The 13,093-nt window shown below is 39.3% G+C and overlaps 1 protein-coding gene across 3 annotated transcripts; it reads left to right on the top strand.

Annotated features, from left to right (window-relative positions):
- Positions 1–905: 905 nt before the first annotated feature.
- On the top strand, positions 906–5,106 carry LOC130961217 (putative SWI/SNF-related matrix-associated actin-dependent regulator of chromatin subfamily A member 3-like 1). Of its 3 annotated transcripts, XM_057886969.1 has the most exons (4): positions 906–2,780; positions 3,138–3,260; positions 3,373–3,423; positions 4,039–4,321. In XM_057886969.1, exons 1-4 carry the CDS (start codon positions 966–968, stop codon positions 4,072–4,074), a joined length of 2,025 nt encoding a protein of 674 aa, XP_057742952.1. In that variant the 5' UTR covers positions 906–965; the 3' UTR covers positions 4,075–4,321. The 3 variants fall into 3 exon arrangements, with proteins under 3 accessions (XP_057742952.1, XP_057742951.1, XP_057742950.1); XM_057886968.1 differs by lacking the exon at positions 3,373–3,423 and having other exon boundaries at positions 4,059–5,106; XM_057886967.1 differs by having other exon boundaries at positions 3,138–3,423; positions 4,039–5,102.
- The last annotated feature ends 7,987 nt before the right edge of the window (positions 5,107–13,093 follow it).

The following is a 13,093-nucleotide window of genomic DNA, read 5'->3' as shown; positions in this document are numbered from 1 at the left end:
ACATTACAAGGTCAGGCAATATACACCCATGGACAAGCAAATATAAGAACAGTTGCAACTGCTAACTATTACAGTATATCAGTTCAGAAATATACACCCAACAATTTATGCCATATACACTTAACAAATTACTCCATATACACCCACCAAACTACGGAATATACCTCCAAAAATCAGTTACCAGAAGAACTAGAACAACAAGAACACTAACTCCTAGAAGAACGAAGAAGAACAGTGTAACATAGAACCAAGAATAACAGTAAAACCTAGAACAAGTAGAACATTATAAACTGTAAAATGAGACGTAGAGCAAGAAGAACAGTAAAACGTACAACAACGTAGAAGAACAGTAAAACCTAGTTCGAAATGTGGAAATTATACAGGAATGGTAATGTAACGTACCTTGGGTATTATAGCTTTGTTTTCTCTGGAGATTCTTGATCGAGAGTTCTATGGTGTGTTGATGGAATTTTCGAATGTTAGCGACGAGTTGTATATCTTGAGTTTCAAATGTTGCTCGAAAATGGAAGGGTTGCGTTTTCTCTGAATGGCTTTGAGAAGTGGAAGAAGTGGAAGAGTCTGCCATTAAGGGGCGGTTTACGCAAAGCGCAACCGTTTGAGTGGAGCGCGTGTAAACGACGCTCCATTCAATTGAGTGAGTGCGCATGTATTTTTGATGGGCTGGGCCAACTTGTAACACTTGTAGACCGTTTTTGCTTGTATGTGTAGCAGACCCGAAAAAATTAATTATTATATAAACCAATTCAAACTAACTTTTTTTTTATTTATATTTTAAAATTTAAAGGATTAAGATAATAAAAAATTTTGTTTTTTGATAACTATTCTGTTTTGCAACTATTTAACCCCCCGCACAGCTAAATCCCTAGTTGGTCTTTGAACTCTTCGAAGATTTAGAGTTTGAAAATAGGATTGACAGTTGATAGTGACAGAAGTGAAGAGAAGCCATGGACTTGGGAAACGAAACCAACATCTCTCAACCCTACACCCAAGAAGACGGCGACCCCAAGCACCTCGGCTTCATCTACGCCAACATCATCGGCCTCCGCTACTGCTCTGGCCCCGTCCGCGCCCGCCAGATGGTCGCCTTCCTCCGCGAACCTCTCCATCCCCACAGCCCCAACGCCATCAAAGTCCTCAACACCCGCTCCGTCCAGGTCGGTTACATCGATTGGACCGTCGCCGACGCACTTTCCCCTCTCATCGACTCCGAACTCATCACCGTCAAAGCCTTCGTCCCCAACCGCCGCTCCAAGACTGACCGCTCCCTCAGCTGCCAAATCCACATCTTCGCCCCTCTCCCTTCTTTCCCCACTGTCACTCAGCTCATCTCCGATCGACGCCTCCGCCTCATAACCCAAAACGACTTCTCCTTTAAGTTTTCGCTCTTTGCCGTAAAAAAAAAACCCGCTGATTCGAGGTTCAAGAGTGTGGACGAGAGATTGACGGCGAAAGAGCGTGTCTCTCACAAGCTGGAGCCTCCGGATAGCGTTGTGAGGTTCCTCGGCTTCATCAATGCCAACATCATCGGCCTCGGCCATTGCTCCGGCGCTGTCCACGCCCGCGAGATGGTCGCCTTCCTCCGCGAACCTCTCCATCCCCACAGCCCCAACGCCATCAAAGTCCTCAACACCCGCTCCGTCCAGGTCGGTTACATCGAGTGGACCGTCGCCGACGCACTTTCCCCTCTCATCGACTCCGAACTCATCACCGTCGAGGCCATCGTCCCCAACCGCCGCTCCAAGACTGACCGCTCCCTCCTCTGCCAAATCCACATCTTCGCCCCTCTCCCTTCTTTCCCCACTGTCACTCAGCTCATCTCCGAACGCGGCCTCCACCTCATAACCCGAAACGACGCCTCCTTTAAGATATCGGTCGTTACTGTCAAAGAAACCCCCGCTGATTCGAGGTTCAAGAGTGTGGACGAGATTTTCAGGCGATTTGGCGAGAGATTGACGGCGAAAGAGCGTGTCTCTCACGCGCTGGAGCCTCCGGAGAGCGTTGTGAGGTCGAAGCTCATGGAGCACCAGAAGGAAGGGTTGTGGTGGCTACTCAACAGAGAGGAAAGCAAGGAGCTTCCGCCGTTTTGGGAGGAAAGAGAAGGGGGCGAGTTCGTCAACGTATTGACCAATTCCAGCACGTGCTCAAAGCCAGAGCCTTTGAGGGGAGGGATCCTGGCCGATGAAATGGGGCTCGGAAAGACTCTCACTTTGCTCTCTCTTATTGCCCTTGATAAGGATTCCGGTGCGAGGAAGGGAAAGAAGAGAAGAAAGATTGAAATTGGGGAGAGCAGTGCAACGCTTGTAGTGTGCCCTCCCCCTGTGTTTTCGACTTGGATTTTGCAATTGGAGGAACACATTGTGCCTGTTTCACTGAGGACTTACATGTATCATGGTGACAAGAGGGCTAAGAATGCTGAGGACCTCATGGATTATGATTTGGTGCTCACTACTTACTCTACACTCGCCGTGGAGGCGGATGACCCCCACTCGCCGGTGAAGAAGGTGGTCTGGAGGAGGATCATATTGGATGAGGCTCACAGTATCAAGAATTCATATGCTCAGCAGAGCAAGATGGTTATTAGTCTCAATGCCAAGAGGAGGTGGGCTGTCACCGGCACACCTATTCATAATGGCTCCTTGGACTTGTTTTCACTCGTGGCTTTCCTGCATTTTGAGCCCTTCTCCGAATATGGCTATTGGCGCAGCCTCGTGCAACGGCCTCTCAGTCAGGGCCTTCCGAGCGGCCTCTCACGCCTGCAGGTATCATTGTGATCAAAGCTTTTGTTGCACTGTGTTACATGGCATAATAAGCTGTATTGTGCCACATTACATTAGCCATTAGCCTAAGCTGAATTTAGCACATTGCTTTGTTTATAACGTGTATTTTAAGCGTGTTCCACACATAACTTGAGACTGAAGAGTTAAGATTGTTTTGCGGTGAAGAATTTGGTCAAAATATGTGAAATATTGCCTTGCCATTCTTTCTTATTTATTGTGTTGATTGTTCTCTGTTTGGGTTGAATGAACTTTATTGACTGTTCTTGTGTGTTTTGGGTTTTTGTTTCTTGTATAAGTGGTTTCAGCCTTTCAGATTGTTTTACCAACTTCTTTCATTAGGTTTTGATGGCGGCAATTTCGTTAAGAAGAACAAAAGACAAAGGATTGTTAGGCCTGCCACCAAAAGCTATTGAGACTCAATATGTTGAACTTAATTCAGAAGAACGTGAACTGTATGATCAGGTGAAAGAGCATGTGACGCGTTCCATGAATTTTACTTTTTTCATTGGAGTTAAGAGTTCTGCTTATGCGCTAAGTATGCTTTTTCATCTTTGCCAAATATGTACTGATTTAGCATTGGTCTCTAATGATCTCGCAACCACATTCTGTTCAACTAATATTGAAGGTATATACTCTCTTTCCTTGTCACATAGTATATAACTATATATTTACTTAGTAGATTCATTAATTCAATTTAACAAAGCTTTTCATGCCTTTCCTTTTTGTTTCATGCCTTCCCTTTTTGTGTCATAATCCATAATTCCATGTGATGGCTTTAAGGTCCTCCCTTACTTTATTAAAGTAAGTTTATATCCTTTTTATGAAATGGAAGTGTAAACCTTAGAAACAGGTTTTTCACAAAATTTTAACGCCTGAACTTTTGATCCCTAATTTTAAAGAGATATCAAACTTACCTCTTGAGACCGAGACATAATTCCTGAAAGTTACTGGCACTTATCTCTATTAGTGCAGTAATAGAATCAGAATGTACAACATAATCTAGCTTCTGATCTACAATTGATTTCTTTCATCAAATTCCAGAGTGCTCATTGTTTTGAATCTTGGGATATGGATGAATTCAATTTAATCTCCCTTAAAACACTTTAAAGAATATACACAGTTCTTTTTGCCTCCCGGTTTCACAATATGAATGATGTCTTAATATCTATTTTTTGTGATAACTGTGGAGAGGTACAAATGACATTTAGTATACTGTACTAACCATACTGTTTTTGAGCAGAAGCTTCCAATAACCCGCAGTTGTTGCAAAAGTTAGTTGAGATGCTGCAAGACGGCGTAGATTATGAGTGCCCAATTTGCACTTCTCCTTCAGCAGACATCATTATCACCCGCTGTGCTCACATCTTCTGCCGAGTCTGTATTCTGACATGTCTACGATCCAGAAATTCCTGTTGTCCTCTTTGCCGTCAAGCCCTATCTGGATCTGACTTGTTCTCAGCCCCACGCGAGCCTTCTAAAGCTGAAAGTACCGCTTCATCCTCATCATGGGATAAAAAGTTATCTTCCAAAACATCTGCTTTGATAAAATTTCTTAAAGAATCAAGAGAACAGAAGCCAGCAGCAAAGTCGGTAGTGTTTTCACAATTTCGCAAGTTGTTGGTGTTATTGGAAGCACCTTTGAAGGAGGCTGGTTTCAAGGCTTTGCGCATTGATGGCTCAATGACTCCTAAACAGAGGGCTAACGTTATTGATCAATTTCAAGGCACTAAAGAAAACGCACCAACCATTCTGCTTGCAGGCCCTGTGCCTTCAGGTGCAGATATAAATCTCACTGCTGCCACCATGGTGTATTTCATGGAGCCATGGTGGAATCCAGCTGTCGAGGAACAGGCCATGAATTGCATCCATCGTATTGGACAGAAAGAGGCTGTGAAGATTGTTAGATTGGTTGCTCGGGACACCATTGAGGAAAAGATACTGATGTTGCAGGAGAAGAAGAGAGAACTAGCAAGAAGTGATTTTGGTCAAATCAACGATAAAGATCTATGTTTCCTTATGTCCGAGTAATGATGGTTCCATTGGGACTTTCCTTCCTTTGCTTTGCTACGTTTTGTCTCTTCCAACTTTTTACATTAGCACCCTATAGTTAATTATGTTTGTTGATTCTTTTTGGGATCAACATCCTCCGACGGAGGTTGGTAAAGTAGCGAAGTGAGGAATTAATTATTCTTATATTAATTATTCTTAAATTGAGATAATAGGGCATATATTTTATGAAAATTACAAAATTAATGGTGATTAACCTTTTATTTTAAATTTTTATTATATAGTTGTCATTGAACTGCTTATAGATGTGATGATTGTTGTCTTAGACAACCAAAATTTACTCGTCATACAATTTTAACCCCTAAATAGTTATTATCAGGCTCGATACACATCAATTAAAATTTTAAAAGTATTAATTTTTACATTTTCTTATTAATTAGAATGTGTTGTAAATAACAATATAATAACCAATTTTTAGTTATTTTTTATTCGTATGATTTCTTTTTAATAAAACAGAACCATCGAATTAAAAGTTTAGAAAAAAAGATAAATGACTTTTTAATTCAAAGAAACATAAGGTTGTATTTGTTTTCGTAGACAAGACAGAATATGATATTTGAGACAGAGATAATAGGACATTAAAATTTATCTTGTGTATTGTTTGGATATAATATATACAATACTAATGTAATGTTTAATATTATATTTATATAGTAATATTTAATATTATATTTAAATATAAATAAATAAGATTAAAATATTATGTAAAATGATTAAAATAGACCTATTTCTTATACCTAAATTCTGTTTCTACAAATTCAATCTCTTTTGCCCAACTCAACATGCAAAATTTTTTGGTATAATTCATTTTTGTATTTTTTTATTTTTATTTTTCTGTTTCTGAATTTTTTTATTATACAAATTGAGAGATTTAGTAGATGCTAGATTTGGTCTTTTTACCCTAATTAAAAGATTATAAAAGAAGAAGAACACAGGTATAAAAAAGAGCAGAAAGAAAAGAGTATTTCTCTGGACTCTCTAAGTTTCTCTCTCTGAAAATCTCTCCTAGAACGACGATGGAGAGAAAAAAAACTCAAATTAGGGTTCTTAAAAAAAAAGGGGTAATTATCTATAGACAAAAAGAAAAAAATTCATTAAAAATCCGTATCCATCCTCCCAAAACTCATGTCCACCATTGTCTTTCGTTTAAAAATGGGTACAAAAATAAAAGAAATTGTCTCCGGAGACACTGTGTCCAATGTCCATGTCTCCCTATCCAAAACACTTTAGATATTTACTCTCTAGGTCTCTATACACCAAAACAAACGCAGCCTAAGTTCCTGACTAACCATGTAGTAACCAATTTTGAGTTATTTTTATTCGTGTGATTTCTTTTTTCAAAAACAAAATCATTGAATTAAAAATAAAAAAAGACAAATAAATTCCTAATTTTTTAATTCAAAGAGACATAAGTTCCTAACTAATTAAAAATACAAAATTATCTTTGACCTTTTAAAATATGAGATATTTAAGTCTTTTTGTCCAAAATATATAAGGACAAATCGATCTCCAGAAAAACTTAGATATCTCACATTTTAAAAATGATAAATATTTTATATTTTTAATTCGTCAATGACTTATTTGTTTTTAAAATAAAAAATCAGAAATTTATTTATCATTTACTCAAAAATTTATGTTATAGATTTGGTCTAAAAAAATTGTGTCAACTCTAAGTCATTTATTTTACCTTATTAACAGATAAATTTGTTTACTGATATGCTTAATATCCGATTTTGATAAAATTTGGTATAAATAATTTTTTATATATATTATTGTAATTCAATAGTCAAATCGATAAAAAATACATCTCATAAAAATTTATTAGTATTATTTTATCTAAATAGTATCTGCTCCTGTTTGATAAAGAGTTTTCGAGATATAGCTCATTTCAGAAGGCAGCTTTATCTGGCTTCCTGCTACGAGTTGAGCTATGATCTCTTCGTCTGTCTGGCCGAGGCTGAAACTGAAGCTGGATGTCACTCAATTGTTCGATGATCTGGTTACTCATGTTTGTTCTCTATTTATTATTGTGATGTAATCGACCTTAGTATTTGAGTTCCGAGAATTGTGGCCCCTTCCGTTGTGGTCCGAGATTATCTTTATAAATTCAAAAGCCGTTCTGAAGTATAATATTGTGGTCTCAAGATTGTAAGGACGGACCAAAGCGCCCCCAAGCTTGACTTGCTATAGATGCTGTGAAAGCAAGTTAAGCTTTTCCTAAAAATATTGATGTTATACTTCGGCTTATGTCCTTCTAGCCCCCAAGTCTTAAGTTGCGGACGTGGCATCTTTGTCAAGTTTGGGATTAGAAAGCTTTAATGCTTTAGAACGTGTCTCGGAAATCGCACTGCGTGTAATAATTACTGTCGGTTTATTTTTTTGAGAATGTATCCCGTACGTTGATTTCTGAGTTATAACTGAAACGTTTGTTTGATCTAATGGTGTTGATTGCTCCGTGTTTTTTATCGTGCGGTAGTGGAACTATTTGGTTTGGTTTTATTTTTACCTTTCATTTTTTGGAAAAAACACCAACTCTTTGTTCCTTCTAATTCATCCAGGAAAATGACATCCAAAGGTTGGTAACTTCTTTCTTCTATGTTTACTTTGTATTTTTTTACTTTGCTTTCAATGAAAAAAGACAAAAGTGGTTAAGGTAAAAGATAACAGGTACCATTGGGTTCACGCAGACATGAAGTGTCGTGCGTCCCTATTTCAGAATGCGAAGTCGTTAGCTGTGCTGAGTAGGTCTAACTGGGTATGGGGAGAGAATTGTATTGGGGTTGAATTTCTTCCCTATAATGGTGAGGAGAGAGTTTGCGAAAAGAGGGGGGTTTGGGCATATTTTTATTTTTACAGTTGTGTGCTGACGGAGCTTCATGTAAAGTTTTCTTTTACTAATTTCGAGTGTCAAGTGCTAACCCAGTTGAACTGTGCCCTGTTGGTGCGCAAAATTAGAACTCACACAACTTAACTGGCAAGTGCACCGGATCATCCAAGTAATACCTCAGGTGAGTGAGGGTCGATCCTATAGGACTTAGTAAGGCAAACAGTAAAAAGTGGTTGTTATTGTAAACGCATGAAACAAGACAATAAACAAAGCAATAAGAGTTTGGTATAAAATCAATATAAGAAAACTGTTAAGGTCTTAGAGATGTTTATCTTTCCGGATTAAAATGTCTTACCAACTATTTAATTTTAATAATGAGTGATTCATTCTATGGCTAACTATAAGTGACTAAACCCTAATCTCTTAGCGATTTAGTCTCCCCTGATCTTCATCAAACACCACTCTCGTGGTCACTCAATTTAGATCAGAGGGTTAAGTTCAGAAAACCAGTTTAGCGCCACAAAAATCCTAATTACCCAAAGCTAACAGGATTATATGTCACATATCTCAATTAGTTCATGTAATTAGCAATTTAGAAGGAGTGTTTTCAAGCTGTATTTCAAGCAAGATAACTCTCTCTAGAATCACAAGAACTCATGTAGAAAATGGTCAAACTCTCATTCCATCCAGTTCATAAGATTAAGAATGAAAAAAATACCTTAGAATTGAATCAAACATATATTAAAATAGAAGAATAATAATCTTAATCCATAGAAATAAACAGAGCTCCTAACCTTAACTAGGAGGTTTAGTCGTTCATATCTTCTAGAGAAAACAGGGTTCTGAAAAGATGCAGAAGGAAAAAAATCCTTCGTGCCCTCTAAATGGTGGATCCTATTCCTTATATACTAACCTAATTTGATATGAAAATAAAATAAAATAATAAATTCTGAATCTAAAAGATATTGTTTGTAAATAAAAATAACAAAAGAAAATAAAATAGGCTAAGAAGTGCTAAATCCACTTGAGAGGCCCAAAGAGGAGTGATTCGGGCTGCTGCTTGCGTTTAACGCCCCAAAGAGGGGGGGTTAAAATTAATGTATGCTGAGGTCCCCTACTGGCGTTCAGCGCCGAGTGAGCGTTCAGCATCGGTAGGGGGAAGTTTCTGGCGCTAGTCTATCCCTCTTGGGCACTAAACGCCAGGCTCGGTGTTTAACACCAGATTTGGTAGTGATTCCAGAAGAAAAGTATAGACTATTATATATCGCTGGAAAGCCATTGAGACCATATAAATTGGACCTCTATAACTCAAGTTATGCTCGTTGGAATGCAAGGAGGTCAGGGTTGATAGCATCTACTATCCTTTCTTCGTTGTTGCACAAAACTCTGCCAAATTCACTCGAAATTCACCTGAAATCCTAAAAACACCAAAACAACTCAAAATAGCATCCAAAGAGGATTTTTGCACTAAAATATAATAAAACTTAATAAAATCTAACTAAAAACAACTAGAAAATACTAGAAAAAAGGGTATAAGATGCTCATGCATCACAACACCAAACTTAAACTGTTGCTTATCCTCAAGCAACCAAAACAATATAGGACCAAAGAAGAGAAAATGCTTAAGACTTGAGTTGTCAATAAAGCTCAGGTCTAGTTACGGAATGGGGCTTATGAGACTCTAGTTCTAAATGGCTTTGGCATCTCACTATCCATTGAAACTCAGAAATATCAGCATCCTTTGGAACTAGAACTCGAATGATATTATAGATTCTCTTCTTTAGGCTGTAATTGATTCTTGAACACAACTTTTTCTTTTTCTTGGTGATTTGTACCTTTGAGCTTAGCCGTGACTCTAAATATTTTGTTTTCAAGCTTAACTTGATACAAAAACACCATAAGCACTTAAATGGGGGAACCTTTTGGGTTCAAATTTTTCTTTTTACTTCTCCCAGACAGTGGTGCTCAGAGCCTTAGGCATACTCTATAATAGCAATTGGTCACGACTTTAAGTGTTAAGTCTCAAGAGTTACTTGACACTTTCACACCACAAGCATATGGTTAGAAAAAACCACTCTTTTGAGATTTTAGATCAATTTTGACCCTCCTAACCATTGATGCTCAAAACCTTGGACCTTTTTTATTTATTTTTTTCTTCTCAATTCTTTTTGCTGTTTATTTTGCTTCAATAATCAATATTTTTCTCATTTTAGAGAATCAATAATATTTCTCTAAATTCCTATTCCTTAAAAACCAATATACTCAACTTCAATATCAAATATGCATAGTTGATTCATATATTCAGAAAATAGAGATAAGGGCACCACATCAAAGTAATCAGAATAACTCATAATATAACTTAATATCTCATGTATTTAACTTCTTCTTTTGAAATAGATTTTTCTGTTTAAGCTTGATGCGTAATACGTAAGACATCTTGAAAAATGAAAAATAAACTACTACTAGAAAGCAAAGAAATCTTAAGAGTGATCATGCAACTAGAATAGAAAATAGGCAATACAATAAAACACTAGAAAAACAGAGATAAAATAAAAATAGGGAGAATGAAACTAGACCACCTTAGTGATGGCGGCTACTCCTCCCTCCGGAGAATCCTCCAGAGTGTTTAAGCTCCTCAATGTCACGCCCCTACCTCCTCTGCTCCTCCATTATTCTCCTTTGATCTTCCATCATCTGATGGAGAAGAGCAGACTGGTCTTGATGCTCCAGCCTCAGTTGATCAACTGATGATGTCATCTCCCCTAAAGATGTGGTCAACTAATCCAAGTAGTCACGGGGAGAGAAGTACATCTCTTGAGGCATCTCAATATTCTGTGGAGGTGGTGGAACTGGCTCTTGCTGCGGTCCTTGCACGGGCTCCTTAGCGCTCTCCATACCCTTCTTCGTGATCGGCCTCTCCTTGTCGATTAGGGTATCTCCCTCTATGTGAACTCCAGTTGCTGCACATAAACGGTGAATCAGATGAGGGAATGCCAGCCTCGCAGAGGTGGAGGGCTTGTCCACCACTCTATAAAGCTCCTAAGGGATCACCTCATGTACCTCCACCTCAATGCCAAGCATAATGCAGAGAATCATCATTGCTCGGTTGACTGTAACCTCAAAGTGGTTACTCCTAAGGATGATAGAGCATTGGATAAATTACAACCATCTTCTAGCTACTGGCCTAAGGTCAAGCCTACCCAACTGGTAAGGCTGACCTTGGGTATCCCTCCTCCACTGAGCTCTAGGTACGCTTATAAGCGAATATTTTATACGCTTTTTGGCATCATTTTTATAGAGTTTTTAGCATGTTTTATTTAATTTTCATTAATTTTTCATAGGTTTTAGTGTTAAATTCACATTTTTGGATTCTACTATGAGTTTTTGTGTTTTTGTGAAAATTCAGGTATTTTCTGGCTGAAATTGAGGAGCTGGAGCAAAAGTTTGATTCAGAGGCAGAGAAAACACTGCAGATGCTGTCTGAATCTGACATCCTTACACTCGAAAGTACTTTTTTGGAGCTACAGAAGTCCAAATAGAGCGTTCTCAATGGCTATGGAAAGCTAACTTCCAGAGCTTTCCAGAAATATATAATAGTTTATACTTTGCTTCAGATTAGAACGGCCAAAACTGGCGTCCAACGTCAGCTTCCTACCCCATTCCAGGCGTCTAACGCCCAAAGGAGGATACCAGGTGTCCAAACATCCAGTGAGGACCCTCTAGCCAGCGTTCAATGCCCTAGAGGCCTCATAGCATGTGGATCTCTTCAAAACCCAGCCCAAACACTCACCAAGTGGGCCCTAGAAGTGAATTTTAGCACTAAAAGACTGTTTTACCCTTCTTATATAATCCTTAGTCATTAGTTTAGTATTTAAGGGATATTTTACATAAGGCCTAAAAATCTTTATGCCATATTCGAGTTTTATCACTATATTTCCTATCAGTATGAGTTTCTAAACCTCTTAGGTTGAGGGGAGGAACCCTGCTGAGTTCTATAAATTAATAAAAGTATTACTGTTTCTCTTCAATCCGTGTTTGATTCAATTCTAAGATGTATATTAGTTCTTCAACATGATGAATGGGATGATCGGTGACAATCAGCTCCATTCTTCATACTAAGACTGCGTACCTGACAACCACCCGTGTCTACTTGGGTTCGTGTGAATACGAGCCAGGAAAGCATCGAACTGCCAGCTTGATTATACATATCTTAGACGGTTAATCCAGGACTTCATTGGGGATATCTCGAGACACTAGTTCAGCCGAAGTATGGGGAGATTAGGGTTTCTATGGTAGAGGCTAGAACAAGGGCGCAACATTCTCTGATCTAGAAGATCCGACCTTGTCTATGGTATTTTGAGTAGGATCATTAAGGAGAATGGACTGCAGCAGCTTCACCCTCAATCAGAATAGATTCGCACTAACCTTGGGGTTCAGATCCGGAGGAGATTGGCGACCGTGATGACTTACATCATCTACCTCTTTCTCTTATCTAAAAGAACCATAGAATTGGTGAATTCTCATTCATTTGATGTAATTACATGAACTATATGATGAATTTATGGGACATTGCTTTGAAATGAGTCTTGCTTGAATTTCAGGTGAAAAGAGCAAAAAAAGAGGAAGAAGTCAAGAAAAAGGAGTTGGGCGTGTGTGCTGGGCGTGCAACTTGGTGCAAACGCCACTATTCTAACTGGGCGTGGCACGCCAGCTATTATTTCCATGGAGCAAAGTGAAAGAGCTTCTATGGGCGTGGCACGCCAGTTATCATCTCCAGAGACAGCCCATGAAGGATCACTATGGGTGTGGCATGCCATTACTGAGGCGTGGCATGCCAGGCACATAAACCTGGAAGGAGTCCTTGAAGAGTTTCAAAGGGCGTGGCACGTCAAGGCCAAGCGTGGCACGCCAACTATAATTTCCAGAAAAGAGGCATTAATGAATTACAATGGGCGTCGCACACCAAGGCCAGGCGTGGCACACCAGTTATCTTTTACAGAGAAGGAACTCCAAGCTTTACTATGGGTGTGGCACGCCAGGCATTCTGGCCAGAGAAGGCTCTTTGAAGAATTGCAACGGGCGTGGCACGCCAAGTTGGGCGTGACACACCAACTTTATCCTCCACAATGGGCGTGGCATGCCAGGTCGAAGGCGTGGCACACCAGTTCAACTAAACAGAGGAGAAGGGAGGAGCAGCACCAAAGGGAGTGCCACTTGGTACTTAAGGCATGGCACGCCAGTGCACCAAATCAGAAAAGGGTGCATGATGCTCCAACAAGGGCGTCACACGCCGAGTCAAAGGCGTGGCACACCAATACAAACTCCCAGAGAAGAGGAGATAAGACCTCATTGAAGGCGTGCCACTTGAGACTTTGGGCATGGCACGCCAAGTCAAAGTACC

This window comes from Arachis stenosperma, chromosome 2 (assembly GCF_014773155.1).
Source record: "Arachis stenosperma cultivar V10309 chromosome 2, arast.V10309.gnm1.PFL2, whole genome shotgun sequence".
Lineage (NCBI taxonomy): Eukaryota > Viridiplantae > Streptophyta > Magnoliopsida > Fabales > Fabaceae > Arachis > Arachis stenosperma.
Note: the sequence above shows the minus strand (reverse complement) of the source record. Positions and strands in the feature narration are given on the sequence as shown.

Bases quoted from the DNA above. Each gene is read 5' to 3' on its own strand.
- LOC130961217 (XM_057886967.1), top strand. From the start codon at position 966: ATGGACTTGGGAAACGAAACCAACATCTCTCAACCCTACACCCAAGAA. The intron at 2,781-3,137 runs GTATCATTGTGA...TTCTTTCATTAG, and splicing joins GCGGCCTCTCACGCCTGCAG to GTTTTGATGGCGGCAATTTC. The intron at 3,424-4,038 runs GTATATACTCTC...GTTTTTGAGCAG, and splicing joins CTGTTCAACTAATATTGAAG to AAGCTTCCAATAACCCGCAG.